This window comes from Aethalodelphis obliquidens, unplaced genomic scaffold (assembly GCF_003676395.1).
Source record: "Aethalodelphis obliquidens isolate GAN/ISIS:26980383/991018 unplaced genomic scaffold, ASM367639v1 scaffold3, whole genome shotgun sequence".
NCBI classification, from domain to species: Eukaryota; Metazoa; Chordata; class Mammalia; order Artiodactyla; family Delphinidae; genus Aethalodelphis; species Aethalodelphis obliquidens.
The window spans coordinates 31,180,780-31,200,685 of NW_020837947.1; the positions used below are offsets into that span (position 1 = coordinate 31,180,780).

A 19,906-nucleotide genomic window follows, 5' to 3' on the forward strand; every position below is an offset into this window, starting at 1 on the left:
AAATCTAAATTACCAAACTTTCTGAATTAGTGACAAGTGGTTTAAGTATATGTTAATGCTAATATTGGTACCTCTGTCCCCCACTAGGCTGGGAGTGGGCTTCTTTCATCTGTATTGCTGATATCTGGTACATATGCTATGAAAGTCCTCAAAAAACATTTGTTTTGAAAGAAGGGGCTTAGATGGTGATATAACCCACATCCTGAAAGTGGGTAAAACTTATCAGGGGCTCAATTAGAACATGTTGCTTAGGATTGTAAACTACCAGATGGTAGTAATAGCTTATTGATTTTTGTTTTTCAGCAAGTAATGAACTGTAAGGAATTATGCTAGGTGCTGGTTGTAGAACAGTGAAGTTGTTTGGGACTGGTGGCAGGATTGCCTAAAGCCTCTGGAGCTGGCTGGCCTGGGTCTGGGTCCTGCCTCTTCCATTTATCGGTTGTATAGCTCTGCTCATGTTATTTATCCTCCTTTTACCTTCTTCATCTGCAACGTGGGAGTAATTTTAGTTCCTACCTCAGAGGGCTGTGAATTAAAGGAATTGCGACACGCAGAGTCTCTGGAATACCGCTCAACTGATAGCCCATATTATCATTATTTATTGTTATTTCTGTCCTTACTGTTGATTCTGTCATTACCATTAGTGAAGAAACAGATACAGTCCCTTCTTTTATAGAATCCCTATATGATGACAGTGGCCGGCCATTTATTATGAATTTATTATGTGCCGGGCACTTTATAGCATCTCATTTAATCCTTAGGGTCACCAGGCAGGTATGTATTAATATCCCTGTTTCGCTTATGAGGAAGATGAGACTCAGTGACGCTACATAACTTGTCCGTGGTTACGTGGCTAGTATGAAACAGAGCTGGAATTCTAATCCTGGTCTGTTTAGTTCCCAGACTTCATCTCCAAATCATCATGTTATTTTATCCAAAGATTAGTTCGTTTCGCACACAAAGAATGTAGCTCCAGCTCTGGCCTTTACAAAAATCAGGGCCCCATCTGAGAGAAGGAATTTGAGCAAATGCAGTTCATCAGTAATTCTGACCATACAACTCAGCGTGCATAGTTGATTAATGAAGAGCCAGCAGTGTTCTGGATGTCTCTGTCACTTGGTGAGGGTGCGCTGTCAGAGTGCCCAATATGACAAGGTTTATATGCATTTTGATTATGAGAATGGTGGTGCAGTATTGTGACCCTTGACGATTTATGCACAGCCTCTGGTATACTGAGCTCCAGGGAAGGGCAGCTCTTCCTAGGATGACCTAGTTGCTTGTGGGGAGACTGCCTGGCACAGATTTCTTTCTTGACTTGCTGAAAACAGCAGGGGCTTGCTATTAATAAATAATGTTGTTAGCAGTTATCTTGGGTGTTATTTGACTTGGACATTGTAGAGAATAATGCCTTGGTTTTCTTTTTTTTAAAATTTTTATTTATTTTTGGCTGTGTTGGGTCTTCGTTGCTGCGCGCGGGCTTTCTCTAGCTGTGGTGAGTGGGGGCTACTCTTCATTGCGGTGCGAGGGTTCTCGGGTGTGCGGGCTTCAGTAGTTGTGGCACACTGGCTCAGTAGTTGTGGCTTGTGGGCTCTAGAGCACAGGCTCAGTAGTTGTGGCGCATGGGCTTAGTTGCTCTGCGGCATGTGGGATCTTCCCAGACCAGGGCTCGAACCCACGTCCTCCTGAATTGGCAGGCGGATTCTTAACCACTGCGCCACCAGTGAAGCCCTGCCTTGGTTTTCATATACCCTCCTCTCCAATATACGAAGGAGGGGAACCTTACACTTTGAACTCTAAGATAGTTTAATTTGTTTCATTTTTATTTAGAGTTGTTAGGATGAAGAATTAATGGTTTATCTCACTAACATTAACTCAAATACTAGGTTTTTAAAAATTGAGCATCTGAAAAAAGTGGAACATTTCGACAACCATGGCTCTTAGGCGTGAGGGCCGTAAAACGCAGTGGGGAGTAATAATTAACTGAGATGGTTCTGCATGTGCTCCCAGTTTCTTAGGGCTTATTTTCTAATGCTTACTCAGGTTACACAGAGGCTAATAGTGGCTGCAAGTAACCGCACCCCCGGCTTAATCGTTTAAACCGTAGGGGAGTATGTTATCTCACATAACAGGAAGCTCAAACGCTGGACCTGGCCACGTGTAGCACGCGCAGTGGGCTGATCCTCTTCTCTGTGACCCTCTCGCCAATGCCCTCTACTATGTGTTACTTTTGTCTTTAGACCTTCCCGTCTCATGGATTATTCAAGATGGTAACAGCCTTTCTAGGAATCATGTATACAGTCTTCAGAAGAAGAGGGGCCGTCTCATGGCTCTTTTTAGGAGGAATCTTTCCCCAGGAGCCCCCACCAGCAGACCTTTTACATGTCTTTTTGGCAAAGGGAAGGGGAACTACCATGATTGCCCTAGACCAGCAGACCATTACCTTGTGGCCTGACCTGGAGCCAGCCTCCACTGGCACGCAGCGGGAAAAGTGAGAAAAGCTGAACAAAATTTGAGTTCTGTTAAAAAGTAGAAAGGTTGGAGGAAAATTCATGCTCTGAATGTAACCCGATCCTGCCTAGACTTGAATTAGTAAAGGGCTACAGTTTCTATCTTTTGTATATGTGGTTTTAATTTAAACCAGATGTTTGCTTATATCTTTATAGAAATAGTTCTGTCTCTCTTATAGGTCCTTTACCCTTTAAAGAAACCAAACAAGCGATATAATGTGTTATTAAGGTAACTAGGGTGGGCAGCATTGAGTTATGTAAAAAGTAACTCTTGTTTATCCTCACCATATAGATAATTTAAACTAACATAACAGTCCCTTTGGAATGTAGTTGTACTTATTTGGATATGGGATATAGTATTTTCTAGACCTTTTGACACTTAAGAAAAATAAACCTACAAGGGAGAGGAATTACTTGCAGTCAGCTCTCAGCCTGCCTGTTTTTGTTATTCCTTCTCCCTCTCCAGATATTTCTTTTTCCTGTTTCTTCCCTTTCCTCCTCATCCTTTTCCCTCCTTCGCTTTTTTTTTTTTTTTTGCGGTACGCGGGCCTCTCACTGTTGTTGTGGCCTCTCCTGTTGCGGAGCACAGGCTCCGGACGCGCAGGCCCAGCGGCCATGGCTCACGGGCCCAGCCGCTCCGCGGCATGTGGGATCCTCCCGGACCGGGGCACGAACCCGTGTCCCCTGCATCAGCAGGCGGACTCTCAACCACTGCGCCACCAGGGAAGCCCCCCTCCTTCCCTTTTTAAAAACATGTTGGCTGTTATTTGAGAAGCATCACTCTTATTGCTTCCTAAGCAGAGTTAGGTGGTTGCTGAATCATTCCTTTCTTGGGGTTGCTGTTTTGTTTCTCTCACAGTGCTTTAAGGGAAGGTCGTGGGGCTATTAAAAGCCCTTTTCTTGGGTTACAGTCTGTTTGGGGAGATGAACATAAGCAAGTGATCGTAGGTATCAGAAAGTGGCTCACCATATCCTCTGCCCAGTCACACGACAGATAAAAACAGGATTTGTCAGAGTGGAAAATGACCGAATTGGAACTGTGTACACGTTGCCAGTATTTTTTAAGTTTAATTGTTATTTGTCACACAATTTTGTTCCTGCCTCAAAACTCAAAGGAAAGCCTCTCTCCATACCTGCATTTTCAAGTTTAGAAATGCGTATTTCCCCCTTTTGTAAATCTTCAGTCCCCTAACGAATGGATTGAGCTCTGTTGATAGAAATCAAAGACCTCCTGTTGCTTGTGATCTCAGCAGAGGATGGGAGCCACTCAGCTGGCAGCAGCACCTACCCTGTTCAGGGATTTTATTCACAGTGAGGTCTCTTAGAGTAGCACTGGTTCTCTCAAGGTTTTAAGGAAACATCTGGACCCAATAATTAGCATGAACTTCTTGCTTGAAGTTCTTTGTATGAGTGTGTAGAGTTGTGCATGTATCTTCTTGCTTGGCTTTGCTTGCTGTTGTGCTCTGATTAAGGGCTAGCGCTTTCCAGCGGCATAATGTTACAGGGTAGGTGGTTTAAGCTAGTGGTAGTGACAGCACCTTGGAACTTACCTCCTTTTTTAAGCATCAGAAAAAAGAATAGTTTCTCATAACACAGCTCCGTACCTAAACAGTGCTGATTCTCTACTGATGATGGTTTTCTGCTTGGTTGTGTGTTAAATGATGCATGCTTTTTTCTCACGGAGCTGTTACAATAATGAACACTTTTGTCAATCCGGATGGAGCATGCCAACATGGTAATTGTGTTAAAAACCACATGACTGTCTAATGGGCTGGCTGTTCACAGCAGTGTTCTTTTTGGTTGCTGATAAGTAGAGAGGTCTTTACTTAGTATGTTATATAACGATACTAACGATGAATTTTAGATATTTGTAATTAAAGCTTAGTGGAATGAGCATGAGCATTGCTTGAGTTTGGGAAACTAGTTCTTTCTGGTTTTGGCTTTGCCCACCTGGCTTTGTGATCTCAGGCAAATCTCTTAGTCTTTCTGAGTCTCAGTTTCCTTGTTGTTAAGATAAAATGAGGGTATTAGGCCAGATGATCTCACAACACTTATTCAGTAAATATCTTTCTGGTGCCCCTTATGTGCCAGTCTAGATGCTGGGAACATAGCAGTGAAAAAAAGAGAAAGATCCTGAGATCCCAGCCCTCAGGGGGCTTTCATTTTAGTAGAGGGCTTGTGTTCCGCTGCAGGAGTTTCCATTTTAGTGGGCAGTGGTATTTAAAGGCTTATCCACTTTGGAAACTCTGAGCGCTACAGGCATGATAATTATGGTAAACTGATGTGCTATAATCATGTTTTCTTGATGGTGGTAATTTGTTCAAGAAACCATTTTGTCAACAAAGAGGATGGTGTTTAGGTTTGATTTAAACACTGTTGATCTCTTGAAACTATTTTAAGAATGTACTTATTTACATAAATTGTATCTACCCTTATTGTTGAATATTTACAATCCAATTAGCCATTTCCATTGTATTTTATCTTGTAATTTCCCTTTGCATGGACAGCACTGCTCAGCTCTAAAGTTCATAAAACTTAAAAGTCTTGCAAGTACAGTTGTGGTTGAGGAGGACTGCCTTGTGAGACTCAGTGGTGTGGTGTGGTTTACCTGTGCTCTTTGTGTCTGTAGTAGCACCTTGTCTTTTTTTTTTTTTTTTAATTTTACTTATTTATTTTTGGCTGTGTTGGGTCTTCGTTGCTGCGCGCGGGGGCTACTCTTCCTTGCGGTGCGTGGGCTTCTCATTGCGGTGGCTTCTCTTGTTGCGGAGCACGGGCTCTAGGCACATGGGCTTCAGTAGTTGTGGCATGTGGGCTTCAGTAGTTGTGGCACGCGAGCTCAGTAGTTGTGGCTCATGGGCTCTAGAGTGCAGGCTCAGTAGTTGTGGCTCATGGGCTTAGTTGCTCTGCGGCATGTGGGATCTTCCCAGATCAGGGCTCGAACCTGTGTCCCCTGCATTGGCAGGCAGATTCTTAACCACTGTGCCACCAGGGAAGCCCTTGTCTTTGGTTTTGATCCATCAGCTCAGTTGTGATTACATGGCCAGGTAATAACCTTTAAATATGATTTTCTTGGTGGTGGGAACTCATTGGTATATTTCTTATTTGGGGGAGGGGCAGGGCTAATTATAGCAAATCACGGAATAGATTCATGTTGTTCTGTAGTCGTTTTGACAGACTGGCATGAATCTTCTTTGAGGACTAAGCCAAGGGCTCTGGTTGATTCCTTCTTTCATACACAGTGGAGTTGTGACTGTGTTACAAAGTACAGGTGTGCACAGCTGTGTGGTCCTCCATTCAGTGGCCTTGGGCAAGTCACTTAACTTCTACTCTTCCATTTATTACCGCAAAATGGGACTAATACCTACCCTGTAGGATGTTATGAGGAGCAGAAATCCTAAGCGTGATGTCTGACCCAGTAAGCAGTGAGTGATAGAGCTTAGGACGAAAATGCAGATATTAATGCTTTTAACATAATAGTGGGAACTTTAGTTTTATATTCCATGGCTTCTGAAATGTTTTGACCCAAAATCAGCTTTAGTTGATCAGTCTCCAGATTGTTTCTCACAGCCAGAGTAATTAGAGAGCTGCCAGTTATCTTGGTTAGCTCAGACAAGTGTGAGGCATTTTTGTTTTAATTTTACCAGGGTATTGATTCAGCTCTCAAAATGCAATTAGAGAATATGTGCTGAAAGTCAACTTTGGTCATTTCATGATCAATGTAAATAATATTTTCCACTTAATTGGTACCTGTAAAATGGTACCTTAAAGAAGGAAAAAAGATTTTCTGTGCAATATGGAGCCGGTTCAAGTACTCTTGAGGGTCTTACTGGAAGACATGATTATGAACTTCAAGTGCATAAGAATAAGATGTAAGATTGGACCTGTGTATGTTATAGTTACGTAACTGTTTACTCTTCTGTAGCATTGCCCTCAAGGAATTACTGTCCCCTGATCTCCCTGTCTCACTGTGTATTTCTTCTCACCCTCATGCCTCTTCCCTCTGCCTGGCCCTTACATGGTGGTGGTTAGAAGGGTTCTCTTCAGGGCCCTCTAAGCGCCAACTATACTTTTTTCTAGGTGGTGTCAGTGTCACTCGTGCTTTTAGCTGTCATGTGGTGACAGCTCCCAAATCTGTATCTCTAGTGCGTATTTGGTCTCCTTTTAAGACCTGTGTGTCAAGTGGCCACAGACTTCTCAGTCGCAGTGAACTAAAAATCAAGTTTAATTGTGTCAACCAGACCTTCTTTTCCTCGGGTTCCCTATTTCTATGATGGTTCTACTATCACCCAGGCTCTCATAACCTGGGACTTTTCCTGGACTCTTTCTTCTCTTTGACTTGCTGTTTTCAGTTAGACACCACGTCATGTCCAGTCTTTGTCTTTACCATTTGATTCATTTCTGATCCTATACCTCACTGCTTCCTCCAGAGTACAGACCATTATCTTATCATGCCTGGATTATAGCACCAGCCTCCTGGATGCCTTTCTGTTTCATTCTTTTCTCTCATCCTGTACTTTACAGCAAGGTCGGGCTATCCCAAATGTGAATTGGATTACTTTACTCCTCTACTTAAAGTGCTTATATGACTTCTCATTGCCTTTAAATCAACCTCCAGACCTTTCTTAGCGTGACATGTAAAACCTTTTATGTTCTGGCTCCTGTCTACTTCTCCTACTTCATCATCAGCAATTCACTGTCCTCCTTCCCTCACATCCCCGCTCACAAGCCCCCACTTCGCTTGTACAGTGTTTTGTTGTTCAGTACTTGTAGTTTCCTACAGGAGGAATATCCTCGTGTTTCTACACCCTTGCCTATGCCTGGCACGTGCTTCCCATTTTGATTCTCTTGCCTGAATAATGAATACTCATTATTTTAAAGCAACTCAGATGTCAGCTTTTGCGGAAAGGCTTGCCTAATGACTCTCTTCTCCTAATCCACGTTAGGGGTTTGTGCTGTGCTTTTTAAGCAGCATGCTCTTCATTTATCTATACCCCGACTCTGCTAGCTCCTTAAGGTAGTCTTTTATTCATGTGCCTAGGACTTGGCATATTGTAGGGGCCCATTAAATATAGGCTGACTGACTGAATGAATGTTTTATGCTTGCCTATTACAAGTATGTAACAATTTAAAAGTTATTATTTTTTAATTGAGATATCACCCCTTTAAAGTTTACAGTTCGGTGGTTTTGAGTATATTCACAAGGCTGTTCAACCATCACCGCTGTCAAATTCCAGAATATTTTCATCACCCCCAAAAGAAACCCTGTACCCATTAACAGTTGCTCCCATTCTCGCCTCCTTCCAGCCCTTTGCAACCACTAATCTACTTCTTGTCTCTGTGGATTTGCCTTTTCTGGAAGTTTTATACAAATGGCCTTTTGTATCTGGCTTTTCCTTAGCATAATGTTTTCAAGGTTCAGTAGTCTTCCTTTTCAAGACTACTTAATTTTCTATTGTATGGATGTATCACATTTTGTTTATCCAGCCATTAGTTGGTGGGCATTTTAGATTGTTTACATTTTTTGACTGTTATAAATAATGCTGTTAGAAACGTTCATTTACAAGTTTTGCGGTAAACATAACGTTTTCATTTCTCTTGGGTATATACCTAGGAGTGGAATTGCTGGGTCATGCAGTAACTTTATGTTTAATTTTTTGAGGAACTGCCAAACTGCTTTTCAGAGTGGCTGTACCATTTTACATTCTTGCCAGCAATGTTCCAAAATTTCCAATAACCTCACCAGTACTTGTTACTGTCTGCCTTTGATTATAGCCATACTAGCGGATGTTAAGTGGTATCTCATAGTGGTTTTGATTTACATTTCCCTAATGACTAATAATGTTCAGCATCATTTCAGGTTCTTATTGGTCACTTTTTCTTTGGAGAAATTCTACTCAAATCCTTTGCCCATCAAGAAAATTTCTTTTTTTGGTCTTTATTGTTGAGTTGTAAGAGTTCTTTTTATATTCTGGATACGGGACTCCTCAGATATGTGATTTGCAAAAGACGGTGAATAATATTTTAAGAAACAAGTATAGTACTGATACATGCTACAACATGGATGAACCTTGAAAATGTTATGCTAAGAGAAAATGCCACAAGTTGTATGATTCCGTTTATTTGGAATGTCAAATAGGCAAATCTATACAGACTGAAAGTAGTTTAGTGATTGCCATGGGCTGCAGGAAGGAGAGGCTGGAGAGTAACTATTAATGGTACAGTGTTTCTTTTGGGGATGATGAAAGTGTTCTAGGATTAAACGGTGGTGATGGTTGCACAACCTTTTGAATATGCTTAGAATCACTAACTGTACAGTTTAAAAGGGTGAATTTTATGGAATGTGAATTATGTCAAATCTTTAAAAAGAAAAATCAAGTGTATTTTATTTTTTGAACTTTTCAAGTTTGAAGATAGCTGTGAAATTTCCCATTAGTCAGGGTGCCAGGCCTTTGAGTATTTTTATCCTTGGCCAGAGAGGAGACAGTGTGCTGCGTCTGCTGTCCCTGCCTATTGTTTTTTTTTTTTTGTGGCACGCAGGCCTCTCACTGTTGCGGCCTCTCCCGTTGCAGAGCACAGGCTCCGGACGCGCAGGCCCAGCGGCCATGGCTCACGGGCCTAGCTGCTCCGCGGCACGTGGGATCCTCCTGGACTGGGGCACGAACCCGTGTCCCCTGCATCGGCAGGTGGACTCTCAACCACTGCGCCACCAGGGAAGCCCTATTGTTTTTTATTAAAATTTTTTTTTTCATTTTTTAATTGAAGTATAGTTGATGTACAATATTTTGTAGTTACAGGTGTACAACATAGTGAGTCACAATTTTTAAAGGTTATATTCCGTTAATAATTATTATAAAATACTGGCGATATTCCCTGTGTTGTACAGTATATCCTTGTAGTTTATTTATTTTATGCATAGTAGTTTGTACTTCTTAATCCCTTACCCCTATCCTGCCCCTCCTCCTTTCCTTGTCCCCACTGGTAACCACTAGTTTGTTTGCTATATCTATGAGTCTCTTACTTTTTTGTTATATTCACTGATCTGTTTTATTTTTTAGATTTCACATATAAGTGATATCATACAGTATTTATCTTTTTCTGTCTGACTTATTTCACTCAGTACCCTCCAAATCCATCCATGTTGTTGCACATGACAAAATTTCATTCTTTTTTATGGCTGAGGAGTATTCCATTGTAGATATACACTGCATCTTCTGTATCCATTCTTCTGTTGATGGACACTTAGGTTGCTTCCACATCTTGGCAATTGTAAATAATGCTGCAATGAACATTGGGGTGCATGTATCTTTTCAAATTGGTGTTTTGCTTTTTGGGGATATATGCCCAGGAGTGGAATTGCTGGATCGTATGGTAGTTCTACTTTTAGATTTTTGAGAAACCTCTCTACTGTTTTCCACAGTGGCTGCACCAATTTCCATTCCCACTAGCAGTGTACGAGGGTTCCCTTTTCTCCACATCCTCGTCAGCATTCGTTATTTGTGTTCTTTTTGAAGATAGCCATTCTCACGGGTGTGAGGTGATATCTCATTGTGTTTTTAATTTTATTTCTCCGATTAATGATGTTGAGCATCTTTTCAAGTGCCTGCCTGTTGTTTTTTTATGTCAGTGGTGCTACTGTTCTTCTAAACTCCCTCTTTGCTTGTGTAAAATTTAGACAGCCAGATACTTTGAGACTTAATTTCAATTTTGTTTTCATTAGTTATGATAGGATTGATTATTAGATGCATTTACCCCCCACCCCTATGATGTCTTCATTTGGTTCAGTTTGGGACCCTTAGATACTTTTCTTATAATCACATATACTAGGAAAACTGTCTATGAGGTTGGGTGGGATGGAGGTTTGGAGTTTTGATTATAGTTTTAGTGCCTTTCTTAGAAGACTAATTTTTGCATTACAGTAGTGATGGTGAATTATGGGATTTAATATTGGAACAAAAAAGAAGATATTTTTGTTCCAGATTTAGTTATCTCGCAATTAAGCCCCCAAAGCTTAAAATTCATTTTTATAATAACTAACATTTTAAAAAGTTTTGGTTTTAATGTGTGAAATTGCAGTGAAATGTGTCTCAGAATTTTCTAGCATTATCAGTAACATTTTCATATTGTAGAATAAGGAATACCAAGTATAGAGAAAAGTAATTTTCCTTAAAAAATTGAATTTTCCTGAAAAAGTTGAATTTTTGGGGTGAATTATTGTTTATAGCTAGATGAAATCAAACAAAAGGAATCTTTCTAGAGCTTTTGATGTTTTGAAGTTTTCTCTGTACAGAATCGGAGAGTTAATTCTATTGTGGTGCTAGTTTTGGTTCTTTGATTCTGATAGAGAATTATAAACTTTAAGGGAAGCAGTCTCCTTTGTCTCTTGTGCTTCTGAACCTTCTTTTTCTAAATTTGTTTCCTCCCTGTCATCTTTCTGCCATTCCCCTTCCCACCCTTCCTTACCCTGCCCCTTGCCTCCAAACTAAAACTGGGAGAGTTTGTAAAATAACCTTTGGTGATTTTGTTTTGTTTATAGAATAAGCTGTGACCATGACTACTGAAGTGGGCTCCGCATCTGAAGTGAAGAAAGAATCTGACCAGTTAGGAGCAGATGCGACCAAGGAGAAACTGAAAGAAGTAGCAGAAAATCAGCAGAATCAGTCATCTGATCCCGAGGAGGAAAAAGGTTCCCAGTCACCTCCTCCAGCTGAAAGCCAAAGTAGTCCACACCGCCAGAAGAAAGAGAAAGATCCATCTGAGAGCAGGGGGATTTCTCGATTCATACCCCCGTGGCTTAAGAAACAGAAGTCCTATAACTTAGTAGTGGCCAAAGACGGAGGAGATAAAAAAGAGCCTACCCAAGCTGCTGGGGAAGAGCAGATTTTAGATAAGGAGGAATCTCTTCCAGAAGAAGAAAGGCAGGCCAAGGGTGATGCTGAAGAAACAGCCCAGAGGAAACAACAGGAGATCAAGGTCGACGTCAAGGAAGAGAAACCTGTGGTGAGCAGTCTGGAGACACAGAGTGTTTGAGAAGTGATTGGAAGTGAAAGCATTGATGGAGTAACCATGTTAACAAAAAGGATTTGTTTTGAATCATTTTCAGTGATCTTATATTAAGATACTGCTTTGGCTTACTGTATCTGGAATATGGGTCTTAGAGGGTCTACCACAGCCCTCTCCTGTTATTCCTTTTAAAACTTTCAAAATAATAAAGCAAAAAAAAAAAAAAAATCCCCTGTATATGCAGATCAGGGGTTAGACAGGTACTCTCAGAATCCTTCTACCTCTCCTTTTAAGTAGTATGCACTTTTGTATCTGATTTATTTAGGGGTTCAGTGGATAGGAAGAAGTAGATTTGTGTGTGTGTGCCTTTTGGTTGCCTGATGAAGCCTAGGTTTTGCCATGGTATGAAATTGTAATTAGAAATAGTATTTGACATGGTATTTAAATTGTGGTTGCTGGGACGTAGTTTCTTTTACTCATTTAATGCTGACGTTGCCAAATTGGCAAAATGAGAAAATTGGAGGTGGACTGGGGGAAAGAAAATGTAGGAAAATACCCCTTCTGGCAAAGTTTTTGAAGTCTTTTAGGCTCGCAGTGTTTATAACAATCACAGTTCTTACTTAAGATTTTCCTTTTCTGTGTGTTGCCTTCTGCAAATTGGTCACCTTTAGTATGAACTTAATTTTTTTCCTCCACAGCCTGTTGAAGAAGTAAGTAAAGAGAGAGAAGAGGAGAAGGTAAAGGAAATACAGGAGGACAAATCAGATGAAGCAGCAAAAAGGGAGACAAAGGAAGTTCAGACCAATGAGCTAAAAGCAGAGAAGGCCTCTCAGAAAGCCACCAAGAAGACCAGAACTGTTCAGTGCAAAGTGACCCTCCTAGGTGGCACCGAGTACAGCTGTGACCTGGAGGTGAGACTGGGAGCTGGTAGGAGAACTATCTTGATGTGTGGAATGACAGTAAAAGTATCGTATGCCCTCATTTGTGGCCTGGCACAGTGAATAGATTTTGTGTTCCTATAAGATAGTTTGTCGCAATTCTGCATTAAAAAAAAAGCAAAACAAGAAAACATAGAAGAGGGTCATCCTTTCCATTAGAAACGATAGTTCCTGACCCTTAAGGGTAAGCAGGGCCGATGTTCTGCCAGGCTGCACTGGTCATGTGTATTGGCTGGTGTCTGTTGTGGATGGGCATTAAATAGTTTGAATATTACCCATAAGTGTTTCACTTGAGGAGAAACATTGCACTAGGTTGAAATTTCAGAGTAATGAAATTTCAGCAGTTTAATCCCAAGTGTTTTCATCCCGAGACAGATAATGATTTAAAATCTAGCTTATTTAATTTAGTTTCATTTAATTAAAAAACACTCTTGATTTGCAAAGCATATAATTGATTAGCACCGATGCTGACCAAAGCCAATGTAATTTTTTAAAAGCATTTAATGCCTTATTTTATGACAATCAAAAGAGCCTGTTGCTTTTCATAGCTAAATTACTTTATTTACATGACGTATACTAATAGCTAATGTTTACTGAAGAACTGTGTGAAGAACTTTGAATGAGTTACGTCGTGTAATATTTATAAGACTCTGTATGAGGTAGGTATTATTATGGGTATTCCCATTGTAAAATGAGGGAATGTAAGGCTTTAAAGAGGCTAAATAACTTGCCCAAAGTTTCCCAGCTAGTTAGTGGTTGAACCAGGATTCCAACCCCAGCAGTTTAACTGTGGAGGTCGTGAACCTGACTGCTGAACTACTAAGATGACTGCTTCATGGTCCTTAACGTTTACCTTTGTATCAGTTATGTAGAACTTAATTTTACTCATTTAGTTACAGTTGTTCTGCTATGTTAGTTGTTTTGAGAAAAGGAGTACAAAAGATGATTAAAAATCCTTAAAGCTCTCAGAGAGAGAGAATAATACTGTATATCTCTCAGTAGTAGGGGTAGGGACAACAAGGAAACAGTAGAACCGCGTTCTGAACCTGACTCAGTTACATTGTTTTTGATCACATGTCCCTCATTTTTCCTATCCTAGAAGTTAGGATAGAAGTTAGGAAGTCTAGATTTTGAGAATAAACTTGTTGATAACTTGTTATGTGACCTTGAGTCACTTACTCAACCTCTGTGGGTCAAACTGAGGCCCAGAAATTGACTTTATCTTTAGAATATAGGATTACTTAGATAATCTTGAAGGCCCCTGTCATCTATCACCAAAGCTCATGGTTGACCAATGTGCTTTATGGTTTAAATCTATTTTTGTTCTCTGTCATTTAAAAAAAGTCATGATATTTTAAAAAATACAAAAATATAAAAATAATAGGAGAGCTGGATATTTATCATTAAAATTTTAACCAGATGTCACCATTTAGCCGTGTGTTTTAGATATTTTTTAAAAGAAATAAAGCATTAAAGGTATTGCTAGAGTCTTATTCCCATCTCTTCTCTTTCTCTGCATTTGTCTTTTTATCACGTGTAAATCTACTTTATTGATTTTAACTGCCGTATAGTATTCCTTTGAATGACTAACCCATTTTATCTATTCCCCTGCTGAGGCACAATTTCTTTTATATAGTATAACAGTCAGTGCTTCAGTGAACATTATTATATATGTTTCTTTATCTACTTGTGCAAGAGTTTCTGCAGGGGAGACACCTAGGAAGGGAATTGCTAGGTTGCTAAGATGCTGCTTTACTTCTTTAGTTTTCCCAGATGTTGGCAAAGCGGTCTCCAAAGTGGTTGTGACAATTTAAATTCCAACCAGCAACCACTGTTAGGTTTTTCCACATTGTCATCAGCACTTTTTGTTATTAGAATTATTAATTTTGACCTATCGTAATGGTGTGAAATATCGTCTCAAAATTTTAATTAGCATTTATTTGATCACTGTCAACTTTTACTAGGTTATACAATAAAGACAACAATAGCAATAACAAACAACCTCCAAATCTTCTGGACTTAAAATAACAATGGTTTATTCCTTGCTCATGTTATATGCCCTCGGTGGGTTGGCTGTGGGCTCTGTTCCATGTCTTCTTGAGTTTTGGACCAAGATTAAAGGTGTATGCTCCACCTGGGAAATGTTGGTCTCACAATAGAGGGGAAAGAGAACATGGCAGAACCACACCTGTGGCTCTTGAATCTTCTGCTTGGAAGTAGTAGGTACCACTTGCACTTTCATCTCATTAACCAAGCAAGTCCTGTGGTTAAGGTTGATGACAATAGGTGGGCAAGTATGATCCTGTCACAGGAAGAGCATGGTAAATAATTGAAACCATGGAAATAATCCTATAATTTACAACTCAGGAGACTGAGCATCATTTCATAAGTTTTGTTTAGGTTTCTAAGACTGCTCTAGGATTTTTAAAACTAGGCATTTTTTCTCAGATTAAGGATATTCTTTTCTTAGTTTCTAAGACTAGACTAGAAAGTTTCATGAATACGTGGTGAAAGACATGAATAGGTAGTGAATCTTATCTGATGTATTTTCTGCATCAACTGAGAGGATCATATGTTTTTGTAATCTATTAATGTTGTAATTTACATTGTTTTCTAGCATGAAGCCGTCTTTGAATTCCTAATATAAATACTACTTGTTCATGATGATTTGACATTGATTTTGTATTTTTAATTTAGGGTTTTTGCATAAATTGCCTTTAATTTTCTTTTATCAAATTATCTTCATCAGATGTTGTTATCTGGGTTATATACTAATCTCATAAAGTTGCTTCCCTTTAGTATTCTCTGGAAAAATTTGCCTAAATTAGGGATTTAACTGTTCTTTGGAGATCTGGTAAAACTTGCCTTTAAAACTGTCTTGGAGGGACTTCCCTGGCAGTCCAGTGGTTAAGACTCCACGCTTCCACTGCAAGGGACACGGGTTCGATCCCTGGTCAGGGAACTAAGATCCCGCATGCCCCACAGCATGGCCAAATTAAAAAAAACAAACAAAACGAACAAACAAAAAAGTGTCTTGGGAAGAATATTGTTGGGAGGTGTTCTTCTTTTCTTTAAATCATGGGTTTGATTTTCCAATAGGCTGTTTCTGGTTTTCCTTGAATAAGTTTCAGTAATTCATATTTTTAGTGGAACTGCCCATTTCATCTAACTTGACAAATCTGTTGGTATGAAGTTGTTCGTAGTGTTCTCATCTTGTATCTTTGATTTTGATTCATTTTTAATTTCTTGTGTTATTTGTGCTTTTTTCATCATTCTTGCTATAGAGTTAACCGTTTTAATCTTTCAAAGAAGCAGCTTGGTTTTATTTGTTTCTTTTCTGTTTTGTAACATTTTGTTCTTTATTTTATCCTTGAGTTTATTCTGTTTTTTCCCCCAGTTTCTTGAGTTGAATATTTGGAAAAAAATGTATGCTTTATGCTTTCATGGCTCTAATTTTCCTTTCAGGTACCTCTTGTTGAATGCATAAGTTTTGAAATACTGTACTTTTAGTTGCCATTCAGTTTTTCGTATTTTCTCATTCCATTATGGTTCAACTTAAATTGGTTGGAGAAGCAGAGGAGTCTTTATTTCAATGACTGTATTAATTTACAGGTTGTCTTTTCAGCTAGTAAGTGATTAGTTAATATACCATTATAAAAATGAACTTTTGAGGGTAATAGATACATTTGAAATAAGCTTGTAGCATATAAGTGTTGTGTAAACTTTTGTTTTTCCTGTCAAGTACAAAGCAGAACAAAATTTGAGTAGACTTAAGTGATGTGACCGCACAGCAGATTTTATGCACCTGGAAACCTAGGCAGTGACTGTATATTTTGACCAGAGGCTGTAGTTCATCAGTGTCACAATAGTTGTTACAATGCAGGCATTATAAGTGGTATTTCCTCTTTTGATTAATTTCTCTTTTATCCAGTTCTCCTTCCTATCTAGGTTCTTTGAGTTCTTAGTATCATTAGAACGGATCTGATACTGATCACACTGCTGCTACTTCCTCATCAGGAGCAGAGCCCAAAGAACAGCCATCACGTGGTTTGAACACGCTCTCGTTTCCCAGTTCCAGTACTGACCTTAGGCAGATGGGGTGATGTGCTGATGCTGCTTAGCTGTCGTTCTGTAGCTCTGTACCGGAAACGGGTGTCTGAGGGCTACTTGGGGGGAAGTATGTTGTGGGAAACTGTGACTATAAATGAAGTTGCAAGTACTTAAGGAAGTGAATACAGTGTGGGAAATAAATACTTTTACTTTATTTGGTTGGGGAGATTAGATTTGTTTCCAGCTGTTCACTGTCATTAAAGATGATGATTGTGTCTTTCATGGCTTTTTAGAGGCCTATAGTTATTGCTTGCTGTTTTTCTTTCTGTATGTACATGTATCTAATTTTCAATTAGATTTTTAGATTGTAGCATGCCCACTGAAGAGGGCCTAAATGCCTTCACTTAGGGCACCTACAACAGTAGAGGGAAGCATGGCCTGCCTGTACAGGAGGTCTTGAGGAGTTGGAACAGCCTGACTTAATAGGGACCTTGTAGAGTAGGATGAAGTTCTACAAGGCGAGAAATGCCAGGATAAGATGATTAAAACTGATCGATAGAGCAAAAAGGAGCTGGAAGAAATGGACCAGAGGTTGTAAAGTTATTAGTATAAAAGACCTAGCAAAGTCAAGAATGCTATTCGATATTAGAACATGGCTGCAGTACTTTAAGGGGGACTTTTTTTATCCACTGCCTTGGTTATGCTACACACCAGTGGTCTTTATAGATATGGTTTTATCGATGTGATTAGAGCATTGGGAAAGTTAGGCAGATTCCTGTTTTTGTTATCTGTCAGTACCTTTGGACAACAAAAATACCCTTTTTATGCCATTTAATGTCAGTATTACTGTATTAACTGAATAATTTTTTTAAAATCAAGAAACATAATTCTTGGGGATATTTTTGTTTATTTGGTGTCTTAATATCGTCTCTGCTTCACAGATTATTCCCTTAAAATAGATAGATCGATCTCCATATATCCTTTTTTATCCTCCTTCCAGCCCCCTGCCCTTTCCTGGCTCTCTGTTTCTACATTCTTTCTCCCGTGGGCCATCTGAACCTATTCTCAAACCTCAGGAATTAAGTGGAGAAAACTGCCCAGGGAGCCATGGCAACATCGTTTTCAAAAACTGTTATCTTTGAAGTCTGCATTCTTTTGAAGAGAGTATATGTTAACACTAAGTGCATAAAAAATGCTTCACACACACAGTATTTATGAGCATAAATATTGGATAATGGTGCATTTTTGGAGAATGATTTTAGTTAAGTACAAAAACAATATGGAAATGGCTTGACTTTAATTAATGTTATTTCTGGCTTATGTGACAATAGGCTTATTACTAAGCCATGCATTAATTTTGACGCAAGGCCGAGTCTCTTGTGCATTTGTTCCAAATCTTTGCGTGAAGTATTTTTTCATTAAAGTTAGTAAAAATTACAATTTACATTTGTATACTAGTCTGTCATCTCGATAATAAAGTGAGATCTCAAATATTTTTTGGAAAAAAAAATCTTTACTTTGAAGATTATTGTTTTCTTTTTCTTTTCTTTTTTTTTTGCGGTACGCGGGCCTCTCAGTGTTGTGGCCTCTCCCGTTGCAGAGCACAGGCTCTGGATGCGCAGGCGCAGTGGCCATGACTCACGGGCCCAGCTGCTCTGTGGCATGTGGGATCTTCCCGGACTGGGGCACGAACCCGTGTCCCCTGCATCGGCAGGCGGACTCTCAACCACTGCGCCACCAGGGGAGCCCAAGATTATTGTTTTTAATGAAGAAAATTTATAATTTCTACTCTCTGATATGTCTATTTTTATCTCATTGAGATATGCAATGGTATGTGGCAAGCCCCTTTGGTACCAGAATTTAATGGTAAAGAATTTTCGGGAGTCTCCTGGATTTTGCATGCTTGTTCCAGGGACTCTGCTATAGGAGGACTCTTGTGATATTGCCACTGAAGTCATTTACATACTCCATGTGTTAAAACAGCAGGGCTCCTTCCTCTAAGGAAAAATACAGTAAGATTTAGTTGATGCCATGGATATAAAGTCAGGAGATCTGTGTTTACTTTTCTTTTGACTCTTTGGATGTCTTGGGGAAGTCACTTCCTCTTTTCTTCTATTCTCAGATTGCAAAGTAAGAATGAAAATATTTGCTTCCTCTATTTCTAGGATTGAGCTGGCTTTACTACAGCTGATAAGTCTGTATATATATTTTTAAAGTCTGAAAATAAATGTGAAAGTCCCTGTAAGACTTCGGAAGCATGAGTGAATGTGCATTCTGAGTTAGAGTTGCTCACATTTTCCTCTGGCATCTGAAAGTTTTTCCCACGTGTTGATTTTGTCTGAGAATTGAGGGCATTGTTCTGCCCACACAGGAATGTCAGTGCCATTTTTTCTCAGTGCTATGAATAAGGCTGTCAGAATGTAGGCGCTCTTCGTCAGTGTTCTGTTGATAAAACTATTTATCAGGCAGTAGAATGTGTCAAGGTCTTCTTGCCTTTCTTGTGCAGAGTACTGGCCTCAGAAATCCAATTTGTTATCATTGCTTTTGAGGGTTTTATTTACTTACTTGATTGTTTATGTCTACTGTCACCCTCCAAGGCTGTTCTTTTAGACTTCTATATAATCGACCCTTACTAGGTTTACGAGTTAAATAGTTTTAACTGTCTACATCTTGTAGGGGATCTGGAAGTTGTGGCCCTCTAAACTCCTGCAAAATAGCGTTAGATTTAAATATGATTTAAATAGAACTGTGAACAATTTAATTGGCATATATTATATGCCATTTAAAATTCCAGTGACATAGGTCCACATGGAATGTCTCTGGTTAACTGTCCATTTATCCCTTAAGCTCAAAAAGGAGTTTAAGGTGATAATTCTATCCAATAACGTAATTTTTATTTAGTAAATGGGAAAAGGTTGCCATGCCATGTGAGTAGTTGAATACTTTGGTCCAGCTTGAAGAACATGAGGGGTTCACAGGAGCAGAGCAGACTCATTAGCTGGGCATTCAGGACGCTGTTGCGTATGACCTCAGGAGGTCTTTTGATCTATTACTATAGGATTTTCTGTGTTTTCCCTTGCCAGCCAAATTGGTCTTCTAAGAAGGCACTGAATTGTCTGGCCTTTCTTCCCTCAAGTTTCTGATCAGATCATCTCTGCCATTTCAGTTTCCCCGTCCACACGATTCCCCCCAATCTTTTAATGTCCAGCTTAAATCCAGCTGTCCGGATGTTTTTTCTTCCTCTGAACTTGTTTTCACCAGTAGTTGGACAATCATGTGCTGCCTTGTGAGAGTCTCTTGTATTGTTGTGTTGAACAACAGCTAAACTCTTGTATTATTGTTTGATTTTTCTCATGCTTATGTTGTTTCTTCACCTGGATTGTTAGTTCCTTGAGAAAAAGAACTTTCTTC

The 19,906-nt window shown here is 39.5% G+C and overlaps 1 protein-coding gene across 25 annotated transcripts in view; it reads left to right on the plus strand.

The window, feature by feature from the left end:
• Window positions 1-19,906, plus strand: part of EPB41L2 (erythrocyte membrane protein band 4.1 like 2) — a 267,535-nt gene that overhangs the window by 91,609 nt on the left and 156,020 nt on the right. For all 25 annotated transcript variants that reach the window (XM_027086494.1, XM_027086522.1, XM_027086469.1 and 22 more), the window contains 2 exons: window positions 11,041-11,504; window positions 12,206-12,418. In XM_027086494.1, the coding sequence (XP_026942295.1) occupies window positions 11,055-11,504; window positions 12,206-12,418 (663 nt within the window). In that variant the 5' untranslated portion in view covers window positions 11,041-11,054. The remainder of the gene's footprint in view (window positions 1-11,040; window positions 11,505-12,205; window positions 12,419-19,906) is intronic.